At 33.2% G+C, this 19,494-nt stretch overlaps 1 protein-coding gene across 1 annotated transcript in view; it reads right to left on the bottom strand.

Annotated features, from left to right (window-relative positions):
* The window catches only part of LOC108908314 (protein artichoke), a 53,247-nt gene extending 51,053 nt beyond the window's left edge, over positions 1-2,194 (bottom strand). The window contains exon 1 of the mRNA XM_018712336.1: positions 1,661-2,194. Within this exon, the coding sequence (XP_018567852.1) occupies positions 1,661-2,194 (534 nt within the window). The remainder of the gene's footprint in view (positions 1-1,660) is intronic.
* Between the last annotated feature and the right edge of the window lie 17,300 nt (positions 2,195-19,494).

Consider the following 19,494-nt stretch of genomic DNA (forward strand, 5'->3'; position numbering starts at 1 on the left):
ATAAATGGTCTATCAAGCCATGAAAAAAAACCTATATCGTTGCACTTAAAATTTTTTTAGTAAACGGATACAATTACAAAACTTTTCTCATTCGCGTCGTCTACCGTTGCGCAGGAAAATAATATTTTTATTCATATATCATAAATATAAATTTTATTAATAGTTCTTTAAAATGAGCCATTGTTTATTGAAATCGGTTAAGGCATATAGAAGTTATGAAAATTTAAAAATTTCAAGATAGCGTCCTTCATACTGACGTTGCTATGGTAAATAACAAAAAAAAAGTTCAAACAAAACTTGTGAAGGGTTTAACACTGCAGCTAAAAAATTTATTTTCAATTTAGGTTATACAAGCGAAATTTCGAAAAACTGACAATTTTCTGTAACACTATAGCAGTTGCGCCCCCTAGCGGTGAAGTTGCAAACTTGAAAATATTTTATATCATTTTCTTTTGGTCATATTTGTTAATATGTTTTTTACCCCATAATCGTAGCACGTCTAGTTTTCTATATACAGCCGCTCGATACCATTAATGGATCACCCTGTATATCCCACCTAAATTATTACTATATTCCTTAAGAATAAAAATGTTAAAATTTAATACTTCATTTCATCTTTTCTTTAGTAGGATCGGAGGATGTCGGTAAGAGGTCCGCTATTATATAGGGTGTTTGCTAAACAATGGGCAAAATTTCATCATTAGATTCTACGATGGAAATTAATACGATAAATTATATAAATATTTGTCTGCTAACACTTCATTTCTATGAAACATTGTGTCAAAGTTAAACAACATTAAACTTATCTCCTATTGAATTAATTTGACAATTAAAACCATATCTATTTCATAAATAACACATGCATAAGAAAGTGACATAAATTTAATTGACAATTATTGAATCTCTATTATCAGGTATAGGACAATATGGTGCTAGGCTAATATCATTGCAGGGGACCTTTTTTAAATAATAATATGCTACTGACTAAAATAAAAAACATACTTATTTAGAATTCTCTGATATTTTACTACAAACAAATCTTCTCTTGTTCGTAAGTCCATAAAATTCACTAATTTCAAGGTAGACTGTTCATTCAGTTCTGCACAATGTGCTTATTGTTATTGATTATAGATGTCAACTTTATGGATTGCAAGGTAAAAACAAATGCTAAATAGGAATATTATTTAGCTATGTACTAGAAATATTTTATAATAAATATTTTACAGTGTTTTAAAAAAAAAACGAATCATATTTTTGATTTCTTAAACGGAATACTCTGTATATTACTTGAACATTGAATTGCAGATATCTGTAAATTCTGTTTCTTACACAAGAATAATTTTTTTCAGTAAAATATCCATGGAACATGGGACATTCAGAAAATTTTGTGTTTTCTTTAATTCCCATTTGGCCAGATAACTGCGAGGATGAATTAGTGCCTCCTATTTTGGGAGTAAAGTATAAAGATAAAATTTTATACACGTAAATTTTCATGGAAAATGTGCTCAATGTTGGTTCATTTTAGCGAACACCCAATATAAGTATCCAATCTAAAAGATACATTTCTAATTTATAAATATAGAGAGATAATATTGCTTGTGTTCTGTCAGAGCTGAAGAAGGAAGTAAATTAAAATATTAATTAATTGTAAATACTGCACCTTTTGAACTTGGTTGCCTTTCATGTTCAGCTTAATCAAATGCAGCCCGTAGAAGCTGTAGCTGGGGAGATCGGTTATTTCGTTCGCCTCTAAATCAAGTGCTATGAGCTTATTTAATCCCTTGAATGCCTTCTGGGGTATTTCCCGGAGCCTCCCCGATACCAAGCTAAACGATTCCAATTGCGGCTTGAGTGGCAGTAAACAATCGTCGTGCAGCTCCTGGATATTGGACTGGGAGATCTGAAAATGCTTGATTACCGTCTGGTCAGGGAAGAAGTCTTTCGGCAGCCGGACTAGGGTCTTATCTGGATCGTATACGCTGAGGCTCTGGATCGGCCCGAGGATGATTTCCAGCACCGATTTGAGGGAGTCGACTGTGGCCGCTGGGCACTCCAGGAATATGCCATTCTCGAAATTGAAACAATGGCAGGACGGGTTGGCTGCTAAGCTAGGGCATTTCGTTTGGTCGGCAATGGCTTGCGAGCGGACCAAACTCGCCAGTAGTATTAGGGTGGCGCCATATTGCGCCATCATGAAGACACGCTGCGCGCCATGCCGCGGTTAACTGCCCACCATCGGCCCACTCCTTCTGCAACAAAGTGCCTCATTAACATTCAACTTCAGCTTAACAATAATACAACGATAACAGTAACAGTAAAACAGTTATTTTGTCTATAGGCATTTAACAAACCGTCTCTTCCGATTATCACAAGATCAAACATTTATTCTCTAGTCATTTATACATATCGTAGGTGTTTTAGATTTCCTTAAAAAAACATATATGAACGTAACTTGCAGAATTTTTTTAACAGCTGTTTATGTTTTTTATGTATTGTTATGTATTGTAATTGATATTTATGGCACACATTTTTTTATTGCCTTTTATTCGAGTGTTGTGATTAATTCAATACGTTATTATTAAAAAATTAAATAATCGTAAGTAGTGAAAATGGGTACCAAGGAAACGACAATGTAAAACTGTCGCTTTTGTTCCTTAAGAAGTATCAGAGATAGTATACGTGGCAATGTTAACTTTAATTCTTGAGAAGTAACAAAAGCAATATGAATTGATGTACAAATGATTCAACGATTGAAAAGTTTCGAAAAAAGTGAGTAGATGCTGACGGTACTGTTAATGATGATGATGATGATAATGATGATGATGATGATGATGATAGTGATGCTAACAACGACGACGACGATGATAATAATAGCGTTTGTTGCCCAACAGTTACCCATTTACGCAGTAATAATGTGACGACGACGACGATGACGATGTTGATGAAATAGCGGTTGCTGATCAACAGTTACCCATTTACAGAGCGATTATGCAAAAAAATATATTTCCAGTTAAGTGATTATTACTTAAAGTGTGCACCGTGTAGGTAGACATGTTTAGTATAATAAAAAATTAAATATTTTATTTGCATTGGACTGGACTGGTGCTTTTTAACAAAAAATGTTAGTTGGAAGTCTCGGAGACCTTATATCAATTATAATAAGGTAGGGTCGTCAACCTTATATAAAAGCAAATGTTGAGTTTCTACGTTTCTGCAAATGTACAGAATTAAACCTACTAAATAAATCACTATAGTCACAATCTCTTTGAGGGTAACTCGTTCAGCGGATCCGAAAATACATATACTAACGGGGTCTGATCGAAAGAACAGACCACTTTTTTGTTTTGTGATTGACGGTGAACCGTTATGGTTAAAATTTATAGAAAATGTCACCACACAGGTCTGACTGTTTGTTAGCTACCATAATGGAAAGCTTTCTGTTCAGTCGATCCGATAAGTATTCATACGTTAATACCAAGCAAATTTCGGGTGTAACTATACGGTTATCTTCAACCACACTTGTAGATGTAGGAAGATATATTTTAAAACTGAAAAAGTTATCGACGGTGGTAGAATCTTAGGTAGATAACAATTGCAAGCAAAATTGCTATATCAAATCAACTAGGAAGTAATCTGAAACAATGCCACTGGCGACTGTACTATACAGAGTTCATGATTTATGAGTAATTTACAATTTTCAGTACCAAAATTAGTACATACTGAATAACATATTGATGTTTTTACTGATAGATCTCTTAACTTTTTTCTTTTATGAAACATGGTTCTTATAAATTACTATTTTAACACGATTTTAGGTAAACAAGTATAGATAAAATAATTTTTTACAGTTACAATTTTATTCAACGATAGTCGTCTATTTAAGAAAAATTTTTTAATTTACGTTCTGTGATTTTCACCGTATCTGTATTTGATATTTGAGGTGGCACGTTGCGCTGTCGTGCTGGCTGTTGCGCTGTCGCAAAGCGCGTTTTTTCTTCATGGTACAAAGACCAGAGGTATGATATTGGGTATACTCGTGGTCTCGTTATGATGTCACGTGGAGAATAAAGTGCGATTTGTGGAAACTATCTGTGGCGAACTGCCGGACAGTGCCATTAATAATGGTAACGCATTTTTATAGCTCGGCTTTCGCATCATTTGCGTTTTAAAGTGGTGTAAATTTCATATTTGTATTGTATCTGTTTGTCATTGATCTATATAAAACTATTGATTTCTGTGGTGATTATTGACATTATCGGGTTTTAATAATGTCTACTTGAAATAGATCGTTCTATTTTTGGTTGTACGACATACAACCATTCATTTATTGAGGGCAACATGTTTTCCATTTTCTAGATATTGAAAACATTTAAATAACCTGTGCTGAGGTTTGCGGACGCAATTTGCTACAAAAATTTAAAATAATAAGAGTTAACCAAAGAAGAAGTCCAAAAGAGCTGCACAAGTCTGTATCATGGCTTTTGTTAGTATTTTGTTGTCGTTTTTGAATATTTATGTCTTCTTTATTTTCTAACGAAAACCACGTATTTATATCAAAATTGGGGTTCCTAGAAATCGAATGATGTAATTAGTAAAACACATTTTTCGAAAAATGGCTTCTTTTATAAATTCGTATTTTGTTTTATAAATAATGGCTAGAAAAAAGTAAAGTAAAAAGTAAAAATAAAAAAATAAAAAATTATTTTGAATTTCAGTCTATATTTTTAAGAATAAAATGAGGTGAAAAAAAAAACGGAAATTTGCATTTCACTTCACACTATTTCAAGATTATATGATACAAATTCAACTACACTTTTGCCCACATTAAAGTCACACTAGTGCGAATTTGGAAAACTTTTCAGACTCTCTAGTTTGGCCGACAATAACAGTCTCGGCAGCTACTACCTGAGGAATTCTGTTTAAACTAAACGGTTGTGCGAATTTGCACTAGTGTAACCTTTGAGGGATAATAATATAAGAGTATGTATATTTAGGTTAGTTTGTTTAATTAGCGAAATAACAATAAACCGGGAACTGTGTCGATCGATATCTAGGAAAGTACACATCCGAAAATATTGAAATTTTGGCAACACGGCAATGTCCCTGGGGCGAACACAAATAATATATCTAGAACTCTCCAGCACTTCCGTTATACCGGAAGTCGACACCAACTTCGTTATTTTACATGGAACACCCTATATATTATTGCATTTTCGGATTCTACGTGAAATTTTAGGGTCATTTGATTAAATAATCCCTATGGCTAGGAGTAATAGATTTCGAGATATTAATTTTTAAAGAAAAAAATTGACAGATGTAAGGGTCCGCGGAGATGCTAATAACTCTTTTCATGGGCATGATATCAAGCTGATTTTTGGTATTCGTAAAGAACTTAGACGACGCTAACTTATGGTATATCTTTAAATTCGAAAATATTATACCGAGCGTTTTATTTACGCTGTTAAATTTTGGCAAAGTAAAACAGCTATAATTTCTTAGTTTAAACGGAACACCCTATATTTTATTGCCTTGTCTTGTACACATTGAAATTTTCTTTTAAGCCATATAAGCATTGTTAGGGTTGCGATCACTACTTTTGGAGATATTTGCAAATTTCTATTTTATTATTTCTATTTTCGCAGTTTTCATCATATCTGAAGTGTTATCAAAATTGCCCTGGACATAAACATGTCAAAAATAACAAAAGTAACTTGGCTTGTTTCAAATATTCTTGTGTGTGGTGTTACTAAACTAAACTAAAATATAAACTCGTTATAATATTTTATTAATTATAATTTTCGGTGTGTACTTTCCTAGATATCGATCGACACAGTTCCCGGTGGGACACCCTGTATACACACTTAACTATATAGAGTGTCGTTTATGGTGTATAAAATTAAAAACCTGATTCCTGATTATGAACGAAGGAAATTCGTATAATTATAGCGCAACTATGAGATAGCCAACTTTTTACGAACGCATTTAATATTTTGGCGCATGCGCCAGGTGAAATAATATTAAATATTTCTATAAATTTACGGTTAGTTTTTTTATAAACTAGAGGTCAGTTTTGAAGCTTTGTTTTACTAAAACAAAGGTCGGTTAATGGCTTTGTCAACATCAATACTGGGTCTATCTTTAAGGTAATAAAAAAACAGAATGTATCACTTAAATATATGAATATCCTTCTCTTATTCAAAAGTGTATCAAAGCATAAAATATGACGAACACATTTTTACATAAATCCTCAGTTTTTCAGACTGATTTCGCAATTTATATCAGCTTCTTTATGGCTTTATTATTTATGTGATGCAGTGCCTCTCAAAAGTAAAATTTTCTTTTAGCGGATGCCATAAATTTGCGGCACATTTAACCATATATTTCGTCGTAAAAGACGTATATGTTGCTAAGATTATTTCGCCCGTAGATCTGAGGCAGTCGAGCAAATACCTAAATGCTTTATAAATATGTGACATTTTCCTTGCAGTTTCAGGAAATTTAGATGTATATGAATTTTGACACGAACATTGATAAAATTGGTTTAAATATTTACTAATCAACTTTTATATAATATAAAAATGTAATTAATAGTGTTATTAAATAAATGAATTCAAACAACCCGGGTGGTTAATAGAAAATATGGTATTTCTAACTATATGGGACCAAGTGAGAAACAAGAGACAAAAGGAGAAACTTTTATTTTGCTTTAAGGTATTAACATGTTTGTGGATGGCTACTACATAAGTAGTGTTCTTGTTGTGCTCAGATGGGTTCAATATGAAGAACATATACTTTTTTAATATTCATGCTTAACATGACAAAACTTATCAGTAGAATCAGTAGAACGTTTGCCATATGAACCGTTTTGTAATGTGGAGAGGCCTTTGCCTTGGCCTCCTAGATCACCAGAACTTAATCCCCTTGACTACTATGTATGAGAAACTTTGAAAGATGATGTTTACTCTGTACTAATCGAAGACAGAAATCAGTTGCAGGGAAGAATAATAGACGCCTCTGACAATCTCAAGCAGAGGCCAGATGAAATCATCGCGGGAATAAATTCTTTGATACCAAGATGTGAAATGTGTATTAATGCAGCAGGCGGGCATTTTGAACAACTTCGTTAGATGTTATGTAGCTGTAATTATTTTTAATAGTTTTATTAAACATTAATTAATGAATTGATACAGTAATTATTTTATTGTCGTTAATTCAGCTGTAATTTGTAGGTCTATTGTAATAGTAATAATAATAAAGTAAATAAATTTTACTTGAAAATGGTAATAGTTACGAAAAACTTGCAAGGATAATTTTTTGTCACACATTAATCGAGGAATCAAAAAATTATTGTTTTTTAAATTTAAAGCCAGTGGTGTACCAATATTTTTTTTACTAAAGCAATAGGGACTCCTATTTTCTTCGCCACAGGTAAAGTAAAAAAATTGAAAAATTCTTCAAAGATCACACGTACAGTGCCAAATCATTTATACAAATCTTACGGATGAAACTTTATTACTTACAGAAAAATTCGAAAAATAAATTTTTTGTCGGGAAACTTCAACATGCTTTATCTCAAAAGTAAACATTTGTCGGGTATAGTTTATTTAGCAAACTAACATTATTTTTTGATTATGTATTGGCTCTTCAAGTTTGGTAAAAAAAAGTGGACCATCCTGTATACATAAATACACTTCTGCTAATGTAGCATTCCTTTTCTTTATTTGAGTATGCTTTTTATACTTAAATACAGAAGGCTTCTGCTGTATTTAAAATTAAATTTCTTGAGGGTGCTTACATAAATCCCTTACACAAATTTAAACCGTTCGCGAACGTGCTAAGCATTAATATAAATATACCAAAAGTTGAATAAAAATGTTTTATTTATTTCAGATTCAAATTAATTAAGTGAAAAATTATTGCAGAGACACTAATCTTTAGCAGATTCCTTTCGTGGTTTTTTTTCTCAACAGCACGTTAAAATATATTTTAAGACTAATAGTGCTGTAAGTGATCTATAAATTTCATTTTGTCTACTGTTTCAATTTTACAGTACGATTTAAATCTTGCAGACCGGAAGAATGGATCTTTCCCTTGGCGACGTTACTTCAATGCCATTATATTAAGTAATTCCGAAAACGTAGTTATCAAATTTCGCACTATTACTCTACTAGAAATTTCACCTATCTAATGGCTTTTAATTTATCAATTTATTACAAGGAGCTACAGCGAACGTCGTCGGTTGGCGGGTTAGAGATAAGCAAAATTCGTGTTCTTAATAGCACCATCTGAATGTTTAGTGCGAAGGGTATCTAGTTTCTATAAGCAGCACGAAGCCAGTTTCCCTTTTCATTTAAAAGATATCTGATAGGCGCGCCATTGAACACAGGCAACGTTTCCGCTGAAAACCGGCTTTCCCCATTAAAAATTATTTCGCTTGTGTGTACACTTATAACAAGAACCTGCTCTTTTATAGATAAGCACCCGGCGAGAGGGGCGCATTGTTTATGAGCACGACACCTGTGAAGCAAATTTCAAACGTTAAATTGTCCTGATTTGTAGTAGAAACAGAAATATGGCGATTACCTCCAAATCTAGTTTTGCTTCCTTCGAAGGAATGGAGGCGGTTGTCCGAGAAACTAGTGTGAAATTGTATAGTAATATCAACATTAATACAGGTGGCTACTTAATGTGCAAACTAAAATAACTTCGTTATTATTAGAAGTTTTCAAATAACCATATAATTTTTTTTTAAAGGTGCATGAGTAGATGAGCTATGGGGATTCTAGTTCAATTTGCATAATTTGTTAGATGTACGTGGATCCTACCTCCTAAGCGGGTCGTTCTACTTGAGGAAGTAATTGCAAAATACATTTGGATACTGAAGTGATCCAAACTATCCAATATTATTTTTGGTAATTTTTGGTTATGCGAGTCTTAAATCAAGATTCTCAGTGGGTTGTCCTGTTACGAATTCTTTTGGTGCAAAGTATACGAAAATATATTTTGGTAATTTGTGGTTTGGTATAATGTGTGGTAAATAAGTGGTTTTGTTCTGAGGTGGATTGAATCTTCCCGATTTATTAAAAAATGTATTTGGGTTTTAAAGTGGTCCAAATTAAGTTTCTGAAAATTTCAATATACCTACATAATTTTTAAGCATCTGTGAGTTTTACCTTAATGGGGATGTGCACTGGGGTGGGTAAGATGGTCCTGTACACAATAGTGTATGTGTCGTGTCCATAGATGGACGCGGCATTGATAGAAGGATATATGTATATACAATGATTGTATTTTGCCACACTATAAACGACCATGTCTAAACTAACTAAATTATTAAATGAAATTTAATATACAGGACGTACCATTGAAAACTTTGCACCCGGCTTATTTTTAACTATGTTCCAAAATATTAAAATTGCCGCGACACGTCCATTTTGTTTTCGAGGGGACACATTTTAGCGTTAAATACAGACTCGCCAGAACAACCCACTTCGCGGGGGCGCATTCAACTTTAGAATCTTAAATGGCACTCTAGGTCGAGTGACACCTACCTCATTCGAAAATGTTTTTAATTCTGGTTGTAATCATGTAATTTTTTTTTTCAATTTTAGTTCATCTGTTGTTGAAAAAACAAATAAAAAGTATTTTGAATAATGAAAAAAAAAAAAAAATTGGTGCTGATAACAAATTTACTAGTCAATATCTTTTAGTCGTTATTCAGTTCTCAAAAAAAGTGTTTAGCAGAAGTGTGTTTAGTCATTATTAATTCTAAAAATGACTTATTCGAAAGACAAATTCAAAACAATGATAATGCACGGCTTACGGCAAGAATTTTTAATCAGCGTCACCCAAATAAACACACCTCCGATGTTTGCCAGTTTGGTTCAAAAGTTCTGTGAAACAGGATCAGTGGAAAATAAAAATACCGAAATTGCTGTTCTTGGTCATGTGGAAGCGGATCATAATTTGAGCATTCGTAAGCTATCTGAAATTTCGGGAGTTGTCAATGCATTTTAAAAACTTATAAATACTACCCTTATAAACTACAATTAGTTCAAGCACTGAATGAAGACGATCCTGACCGTCGTTTGCAATTTGCGGAAGAGATGACTTACCGATTGGCAAACGATCAAAATTTTTTATATTCAATGTTTTTCCGACGAATGCACTTTTTATCTGAATGACTTGGTTAATCGTCATAACTGCCGTTATTGGAGTGACACCAATCCGACATTATTTAGAGAGGAACACAATATCCGGAAAAACTTAATGTGTGGGCAGGAATTCTCGGAAATAAGATTATTGGACCATAATTTCTGCCAGGAAATCTTAATGGGGATAATGTACCTTGACCTTTTGAGTAACTACATTTATCCAATGATTGTTGAAACTATGGAAAATGATGACAACATTTTAGAAGACAATGTTTGGTTGCAACAGAATGGCGCACCTCCACATTTTACAGTTGCAGTTCGACAGTTTTGAAATGAAAATTTTCCAAATCAATGGATAGGTCGCCGCGGACCTATTGAGTGGCCACCCAGATGACCTGATCTGACACCACTCAATTTATTTTCATGGGGACATTTAAAAAAAATTATACCACTCAGCAGCAGTCTCTAGAAGAACTCAGGCGGCGTATCATTGAAGAATGCCACCTAATTACCCCGAAATTCTTAACGTTTTTATTATTGCATGGAAGTGGGAGGCGGACATTTTGAACAATTAATTAAATGATTATGACCAATTTTTTTTTCATTATTCAAAATACCTTTTATTTGTAAACAGTTTTTCCAGTAAAATAAATTGAAACTTTTTATAGTTTTCCCTTTGACGTTTTGAATAATTAATTAAATGATTAATACAAAATTGCCTTTTATTTCTAAGCATAAGTAATTTTTTTTCAACAACAGTTGAACTAAATTTGAAAAAAAATTACATGATGACAACCATAATTAAAAACACTTCGAATGAGGTGTCACTCGACGTAGAGTGCCATTTAAGATTCTAAAGTTGAATGCACCCTCGCGAAGGGGGTTGTTCTGGTGAGTCTGTATTTAACGCTAAAATGTGTCCCCCTCGAAAAGAAAATGGCTGTGTCGCGGCAATTTTAATATTTTGGAACGTAGTTCAAAATAAGCCGGGTGCAAAGTTTTCAATGGTACACCCTATATATCTGCAAGAATAGAATGATAAAAACATGTATATTAGCTAGAAAAGTAGACTTATTGAAAATCATATTTCATGGTTCTTACGAAGAACTATTCTTTTAAATTACTCTTACACTTTTTGCAGTTCTTAAAATTTTAGTATGAGAGATGTTGAGGTTACATTCAAAATATATTATTCGCTTTTGCGTTTCTATTATTATTTTGATAAAACAAAATGCCTTTGTAATTTTGTTCCTTTGTTAAGGGACTAAATGATTCACATTAAAATAAACATTAGCTGTATCAATGTATTTTTTTATATCTAGAAATAATATAATCTTATTCAAAGGATTAACTTCATCATTTTGTTTTAATTAGGTATTCATTTATAATCGCTGATATTGAATGAACAAAAATTATTTTGTTTCATAATATTATAATTAAATTTGAAAAGATGAAAGGGAATAAGCCTATTTATGTATTGTTTATATTAACATTAAAAATGAAAGAAGAGATTATTTTGTTTGATTTAGCTATTTATTTACATAGGTAATACTTCAAAAAGAGAAAATATTTGACCTTCGATGTACTGCGGAACAGAGTAGTAGTACAGAGCCTTCATAAATGATTACAAGCCACTTGACCAGTAATTTTATTTGGAAGTAATTTAATTTCTTTCATGTTGATAATTAAATTTCGGTAAATTTAAAAATTATTAAAACGATAAGATCAAGATCACATTAAAACGCAACATTCTGTTTCATCGTTTGTGATTGGTGTAATTTTTCAAGACATTCAACCAATCAGCGATCGCGTTATTTGGAGTGTAGTCATAACAATTTGTCATTGTTCAATGTAAACAAGTCATTAATATTGGTAACGCCAAGATTTAGGGAATTTTCGTTAGGTACCAGTACCAATCGTACAATGTCGGGTTGCTTAAGCTCGGCGGTTACGTGGCTTGTAAACATTTATGAAGGCTCTATAGTGAATTGCTGTGTTTCTTAATAACACAATACAATAACCCTTTAAAATGTAATGTAATATCTACTAAAATTAAATTGGTAAGAGTTGGGCGGACACAATATGGGTGGGTGATAATCGAAAACAAAAAGAACATGTGTTGTAAAATATTATCGTAGAGCTGATAAATAAGAATATAGAAGAAATCGTAAGTAAATAATATACAGTGTAAAGAAGAAATAGATGCACTGGGAAAAGAACATAAAACTTTAAAAACAAAAATCGACTATTCAACAAACTGTAAATGGTTTTAACACTTCGTTATTTGTTGAAAAAATACAAATATTTATATTTCAGAGGATTCAGCGCGGGGATGAAAATTTGGAAAACGGCATGTGAGTAACATGGAAAAGATAAGCATGATTTGCAAATACCACTGTATTTGTTAGAAGTAAAGAAGGCTTAATAATAAAAACTACATCGTTATAAGGGTAATTCAGGCAAGAGGTATAGATGTACAGAATTACTTAATTACTTGTTTATAGATTTTTGTTTTTTTTTCTTAATTTACACAAATTTACTAAAGTATTTCTGTTATCTATTTTTATTCGTCTCGCAGATTTATCCTTTGTATATAAAGTATAAAAGGTTGATATTTTCCTTAATTCTCTCGCATTTACGAAAGGTTCACGAATGTTCAGGCGTGTCCTCGCTTACACCTAGAATATTCTACATGAACTCATTTTCCTAGTCGCGACTTCGATAAATCGGATTCTCTACCAATTTTATGTTGTAGAGATGCCTCTTCAATCGACAGAGCCCTGTGATCTATCTGAGTCTCATTTTACGCATACTCAGTATTTCATTTCATCTGTTTTGCGGAGAAACATCTAAATTTTTCTTCGTTAGGTTCTGCCAGTTTATGCATCCATCTGCCCTAAGCCTGCTTTGTGGCATTGTAGGTAATGCCAAACGATGCCTGTAGTGCTAGGAAAACGTTTCAGATTCTTTTTTCGCAAGTTCATCTACTATTTCATTTACCCAATACAGTCTCACCGTGTTGGTACTTGTCAGTTGAATTAGAATTGCAAACAATCCCAAACATGTTTGGATCATCATGTTTGAGTCGAAGGCTTTCATTGCAGTCTATCAGAGAATTTTTCGTCAAGCACACATTAGGTGCGGTTCCCTTTGCAATTTGTGCGTACCACTTCAGTTTCTATTCCACAGGCAAACCATAATAGGCCCCTATGTTATGAGGTGCACTCAATGTTATTCTTGATGCGGTAAGCTGCCATTCTGGAGTTTTAAGATTGCTGTTTGAGTCGACGTTTTAACCCATACAATACCGATGCGTGCCTGTCCATAGAGTGTATTTAGTTTTTCTCTTCAGTGGTCGGTTTAACTTTAAACTACAAGACCGCTGCAAAACAAAGAATTCTGGGTCTCACTATTGAGGTGCACATACTGGGTTTCAGTCTCCAGGTTTTACTGATAGGTAAAATAGCATCGATTCGCACATAATACTCGTCTTACCGTTGTCTATTACTTTTTCCAGATGCGCATCTAATGACCTCAGATACTTCGACGGATTTTCCACATTTTCACTGGTCTACAGTTCTTCCGACAAGTGTTTTCCTCCTAGATCATCCATTTATTATAATCAGAGTTGTTGTGGTTTCCGACTAATAGAACAACTAAATCCTCAGCAATTGCAATGGCAATTGGCAATAAAACCCTGCCTTATTCAGAATATCCAATGCAATATCTACAACTAAGTTCCACAAAAGAGGTGACAATTGCCTCCCTTTGTGGACAACCAACACTGAGTACGGTGTTGACTCACCAACTAATGTTGCTTTCACAACTGGACTCAAGGAGCCATTTAGTTTTCTACTACAAACTACTGAATTTATGGATTCTAAAGCATCCATCATTTATCCAATTGCTAGTTTTTCTCGTTTGGATGATTTGTCAAGTTGGTAGGCTTATCGTTATTGATGTAGATAGTTTACCCTCAAAATTTCTACTCTTATCCACTTATCCACTACTATTCTCAACGTTTTCGGGAGAAAAAAAATGTTAGACTTAGTGTATGAAATGCCTTTCCCTGACTATAACGTGGACACCTTGGATTTAGCAATCAACCTCCATTACAGAGGTATGTATCCAAACGCCTCATTCTTTTCTATTAACGATGAACCAGGAAAGTATATACTTAGAAGTTGTCAATTTGAGTTTCCTTTATTGATTTAGTAAATTATTCATTCGGAATCTTGAGAATTCTGAGCTTTAAAGCGGGATTTTTACAGAGGACTTTTTTGGAATCTACTACTTTGAGAAAAACATCAATTTCCTTAGTAAACTTCCTCTAAGACTCCGTCGTTGCTTTTCTTATCTTTTTGTTATATTCGATTGGGACTGCATTATAAACTTCTCATTTCCCCGGTTCTTTAGTTTCATTAAAAAGTTGCCTATTGTGCGAGTTACTTGCTTCACCGTTGTGATGTTTCCATTTGAGCTCACTATTAAGGAGCAATTATCTTTGTGACATTCTGGACTTCCTCCACTGCTACCTCAAGATCATTTGCGGTATTATTTCCTTATGGATGTACCTTACCTTAACCTTCAGCTCCGCTTCATAATGGTTCCGGTCAGAACATTTTTAAAATTGCTTCTCCATCGCGGCACTTAGGCCTTATAGGCCCCTTGTACCCCCCTTTCATTACTCGAGTACTTTTCTTCAACCATCCTATTACTACACGGGTGGCAAAGTCTCGTACAATTTTTTATGTATGATAGCATGGTCTTGAGTTACATAGATTTATTGCTTTATTCTCATTACCATTTTATCGGGGACCACACGCAGGCGGAAGGTATTGAGCGACCCAGGTCTCTGGTAGGCTGCCACAGCCACATCCCGAGCCTGCCTTAGGTCACCCATCCAACTTTCAGCCTGCGTCCTTGATTCTTACCTCGGCCTATCGAAATCCATCGGCCAAGACACGCGGCTAGACGGTCCCCAATACGGCGTGTTATTACCTAAACCTAAAACTAGAAGAAACAAAGAAGCCGCGAAGATAAAATACTTGAGACAAATATGTGAGCCGAAATGATAGAATTAGAAACACACAAGTAAGAGAAGAACTAGAAACACAAGTCTTAAAGTTTACTGAATAACGACTATTTATTTGGTGGGGACATATGCAATGAAAGGGTAACAATAGAGAAGTAAAATTAATGTACCTACGAAGCGACAGTACAGATAAAAAGGAAGAGAGGTGGATTAAGACAAACATGAAATAAAGAAATTGGTAGTAAATTGAAAAGGAGAAACAAAACTTGGAAATATTTACAATAAAACAAAACTGTAATAATTTTACCAAGAGACAAAACAGTATAGTGCAAATGGAGGTGTGAAAAATCGATTGTCAAAAATATTTTTTTCAAATAGAATATTTTTTCTAGTACCTATTGACTTGATACATTGATGCGACGAAAAATTTTTGGAACCGCTGATTCTATTGATAGCTGTCTGTTTAAAAATACACATACACAAAATATACAGTTAACTCACAGCTTTTATCATTATTGTTATATAAAGTTTATTAATTATTCATTGTTACTATATTGATGACCCATAGTTTATTCCCATTTATGTATTCCCACTTATGTATTACTACATATCACAACCACACTGTCCTTTCACAAAAAGAAAAAAGTAAGAATCTAGAAAAATAAATGACTTCAATTAATTGTGTTCATTAATAATATTTACAATAAAAAGCACATGTATGCGTAATGAAAATTGATCTAGCAATTTTCCTGTTTACTACAAAAGACAGTACAAAATAGCGGACGACACGCCATTCATGGTCTTTTTATGTAGTATGTAGGTCGGGAACGATTCCAGAAGTTCTTAATAAGTTTTTATGGAATTGATTGATTGATCAGCTTTAAACACCGTTGCAGATTCATCGATTTTGTTTATTGAAAATCTTTCTACCTACCACTAAAAAAATCTTCTCCTATGTAAGTTTCTATATAGGTGGAAAACGTATATTCTACTAGACTAAATCCATTTTTTTTACGGAAAAATAAAACGAATTACATGGGAGCGAAAATTTGTAGACTGAATCCCATAAGCAATCTATTTTGCAGTGGAAAATTTTCATTTGACGTACCTACACACAGAAAACCTTTTCTTATTCATCGTCGACCAGAAATGGATTGCCGTGCTTTTCAGCTCGAAGGTTCGTAATTACAGAGTTCAGTTCAAGGGCTAAAGCTCGGGTTAAAGTTAATTAATGTTGAAAGAGAAGTTGAACAGATGTGGAAAATCGGGCCAATGTATTATTTTGTTCATTTTATTTACGAGTAGCTCCGTTTGGCATTCATATCATGCGTTACCGAAAGTGACCCCGTCTGGTGAGCGGATTAATGTGCAGCAGTGTAGCCCCATTAATTTAGAGGATAAAGGCCGTACAATTTATGATGAAAACCGGCATTATCCAGATAGAAGATGAGTAATCAATGAGTGCAGGACACAGAAGAATGTCTGAACTGATTTTCACAAAATTATATACTTCAATCAAATTTCTGAATTTTTAGATTGACTGTTATTCAACATTACAATTCTTTTATAATTGTATTTAAATAATACTTTTATTTCTTAGTGTTTTTCTGAATTAGGTCAATTGTGTAAAATAAAATATATACAGTGTGTTTCACTTAAAGTCGGAACACCTCCGTACCTAGGATGGCGTTGGCCGATTCCCAAAATTCTTTTTTTTATGCGGTAGGTAGTACTCAAAAAAGCCTACTTTTTAATATTATATTTTTTGACATATGTTTTCTGCAGTCTACTATCATTAAGAAAAGACCCTCAAAAATTAAAAAAACATATTAGGCATTTTTTAAAAAAATAAATGGATAGCATTTTCGATTTAATCATATCTCAAAATCCTAAATACAAAGTTTCATTATTATAGCTTTTACCGGGTGTTCACAAAATAGGTGTAAAATTTCACTCATTGCAAAATGTCTTGTATTGACTTGGAAAATATTTTCAAGGTATTTTTTCATAATTTTATTAAGGGAAAGTATATTCATGCAATTTCGTTGATTTCACTCATACAGGGATCGAGCCTTGAAAGTGAAGAACGAGGAACAATGTTGTCAAATGTACCGACCAATCAGAAAGCAGTAAATAGGCGGTAGAATGAAAACTAGTGATGAGTTAGTCATGAAATAAGTACTAATTTATTTAGAGTTATTGTTATTTGTCTGTTAGTGTCAAGTGCGATATAAAAAGGAAAGAAAATGGAAATTAATAAAAAACCGAAGCTAAATCGAGTAAGTTCTAGACAAAAATAACTTCTAATAGAATATATTGAGGGTAAAAAAACAAATGTATACGAAAGTTAACACCTAGCTACACTAAAGAGAAAATGAGGGCTAACTGGGAAGAACAAATATTTTAATACTATATTAGGCAGATCCATTTTATTCTATTATTATTTTATTCGTGTACTGTACAATCCTTCAAGTAAACACAAATTATACGAACGTTTCCTCAAATTTCTCTAAGGATATCACCACAAAACAGTAACTAGAGATATTACAGACAGATTGAGGAATTTGTAATTTGTGAAACATGTAAAAAAGTATATGGTTAGGTTTATTGATCCCTGTCTGTTCACCGGAAAATATCAGTAGAAGAAATAGGGAACAATAATTCCTCTATCATTACTCAATAGAACACCATTCAAGAATACCGATTAATGAGTTTTGGTAAAGACATGTCCTCTTTCTCTCGTTCCTTCTACTCCCTATAATTCAAGAATAAAGTCCCTGATGTAGTGTTATTTGTATAATCATCGACGCTTCGTTGATCTATACAGGGTTTGCCTTATAAACATAGGTCTAGAACGGCCTCGTTTTAGAGATACAAGGTGTTACAGTTGTTAAAAAAATGATTTTTTGTTTATATCTACGGAATCTATTAACCGATCTCAATAAAATTTGATACAGATAATGTATGACAGTAGGCCTTACATTCTCTAAAATACGAGCTCTAGAGGTTCAACCAGTGGTGTACAACTGGACAAGATCACTCCTTTTTTATAAAAAAACCTACGCCACTGTATTTTTTACAACATATTGTAACGGATTTATATTCTAATGCACTAAATACGTAAAAAAGGTAACTTGAATTTTTTCCCTAAGATTTGCCGTTCTCAAGTTATTCATACAAATACAGTCCCCTTGTGGCAGACATTTCAAACCATAATATTACAAGAATATTTATGTTTATGCTTAAAAGTAATAATTCAAATAGATGATTTTCTAGAGAGTTTATAAATTATTGGGAATTTGGATGGTAGCAAGAAGAAAGGTCCACAAACTTTATTGCGAATTATTCCAAGCCACTTTCATAGAAAATTCGTCTTGAAAAGATCTTGTTCGAATTTCATGAGGATTGAACGTAGCTTCATCGATCCAAAGTATTTTTAGTAAGAATTCTGGATTATGTTTATTTATTTATTTATTTATTTATTACAATAAAATATCCAACGGGATAAAAGCCCAATTACAGGATAAGTAAACTATGATAAAAAACAAAAAACAAAAAGATAAATAACTACATTAAAAAAAAAGAAAAACACACAATTAAAACTCGACACCTATATGACAAAAGTATAAATCATACAAACTTAAAAAGGAATAGGTCAAACGCAAGAAGCAAGAAAAGCTACAAAAAACAGCGCTTCACATAAGCAAGTGTGCATGAAAATATGTCCAAAACATTTTCAAAGGCACGATAATTATATATCATTTGATACAATGGAGATTTTAACAAAACATTGGTACGGGCTTGAGGTATAAGGAATGCATTGCTAAATCGATTGTTAAACCTAGACACCCTAAAATTCAAATACGCCAGCAAAGCATCGGAAACAACTAAATAATGTACAATCTTAAAGAGAAGCCGTACACAATACATTTGACGCCTCGAAATTAGGCTTTCCAATTCGAAACGGTTATAAAATATAGCCTGTTGTGTCCCTCGCGCAGAATAAACACCGTCCAATATAAATGCTGCCGACTTGAAAAATCTTCTTTGAACCATTTCCATAGCGGAAATCTGAAATTCATAGATCGGACTCCATATGACAGAGCCATATTCAAGTTTAGATCTAATGAAAGTTATATACAATAATCTAAGCGATGTAGACTCTTTAAAATCCCTTGCATTGCGCAGAATAAACCCCAAGTTCTTATAGGCCCGAGATATGCAGTTCTCCCTATGACGCGCAAACCTAAGTTTTGAGTCAAAAATAATTCCCAGATCCTTTACAAAATCAGGCCTCTCGAGCAC

Source organism: Anoplophora glabripennis, unplaced genomic scaffold, assembly GCF_000390285.2.
Source record: "Anoplophora glabripennis isolate ALB-LARVAE unplaced genomic scaffold, Agla_2.0 scaffold198, whole genome shotgun sequence".
NCBI classification, from domain to species: Eukaryota; Metazoa; Arthropoda; class Insecta; order Coleoptera; family Cerambycidae; genus Anoplophora; species Anoplophora glabripennis.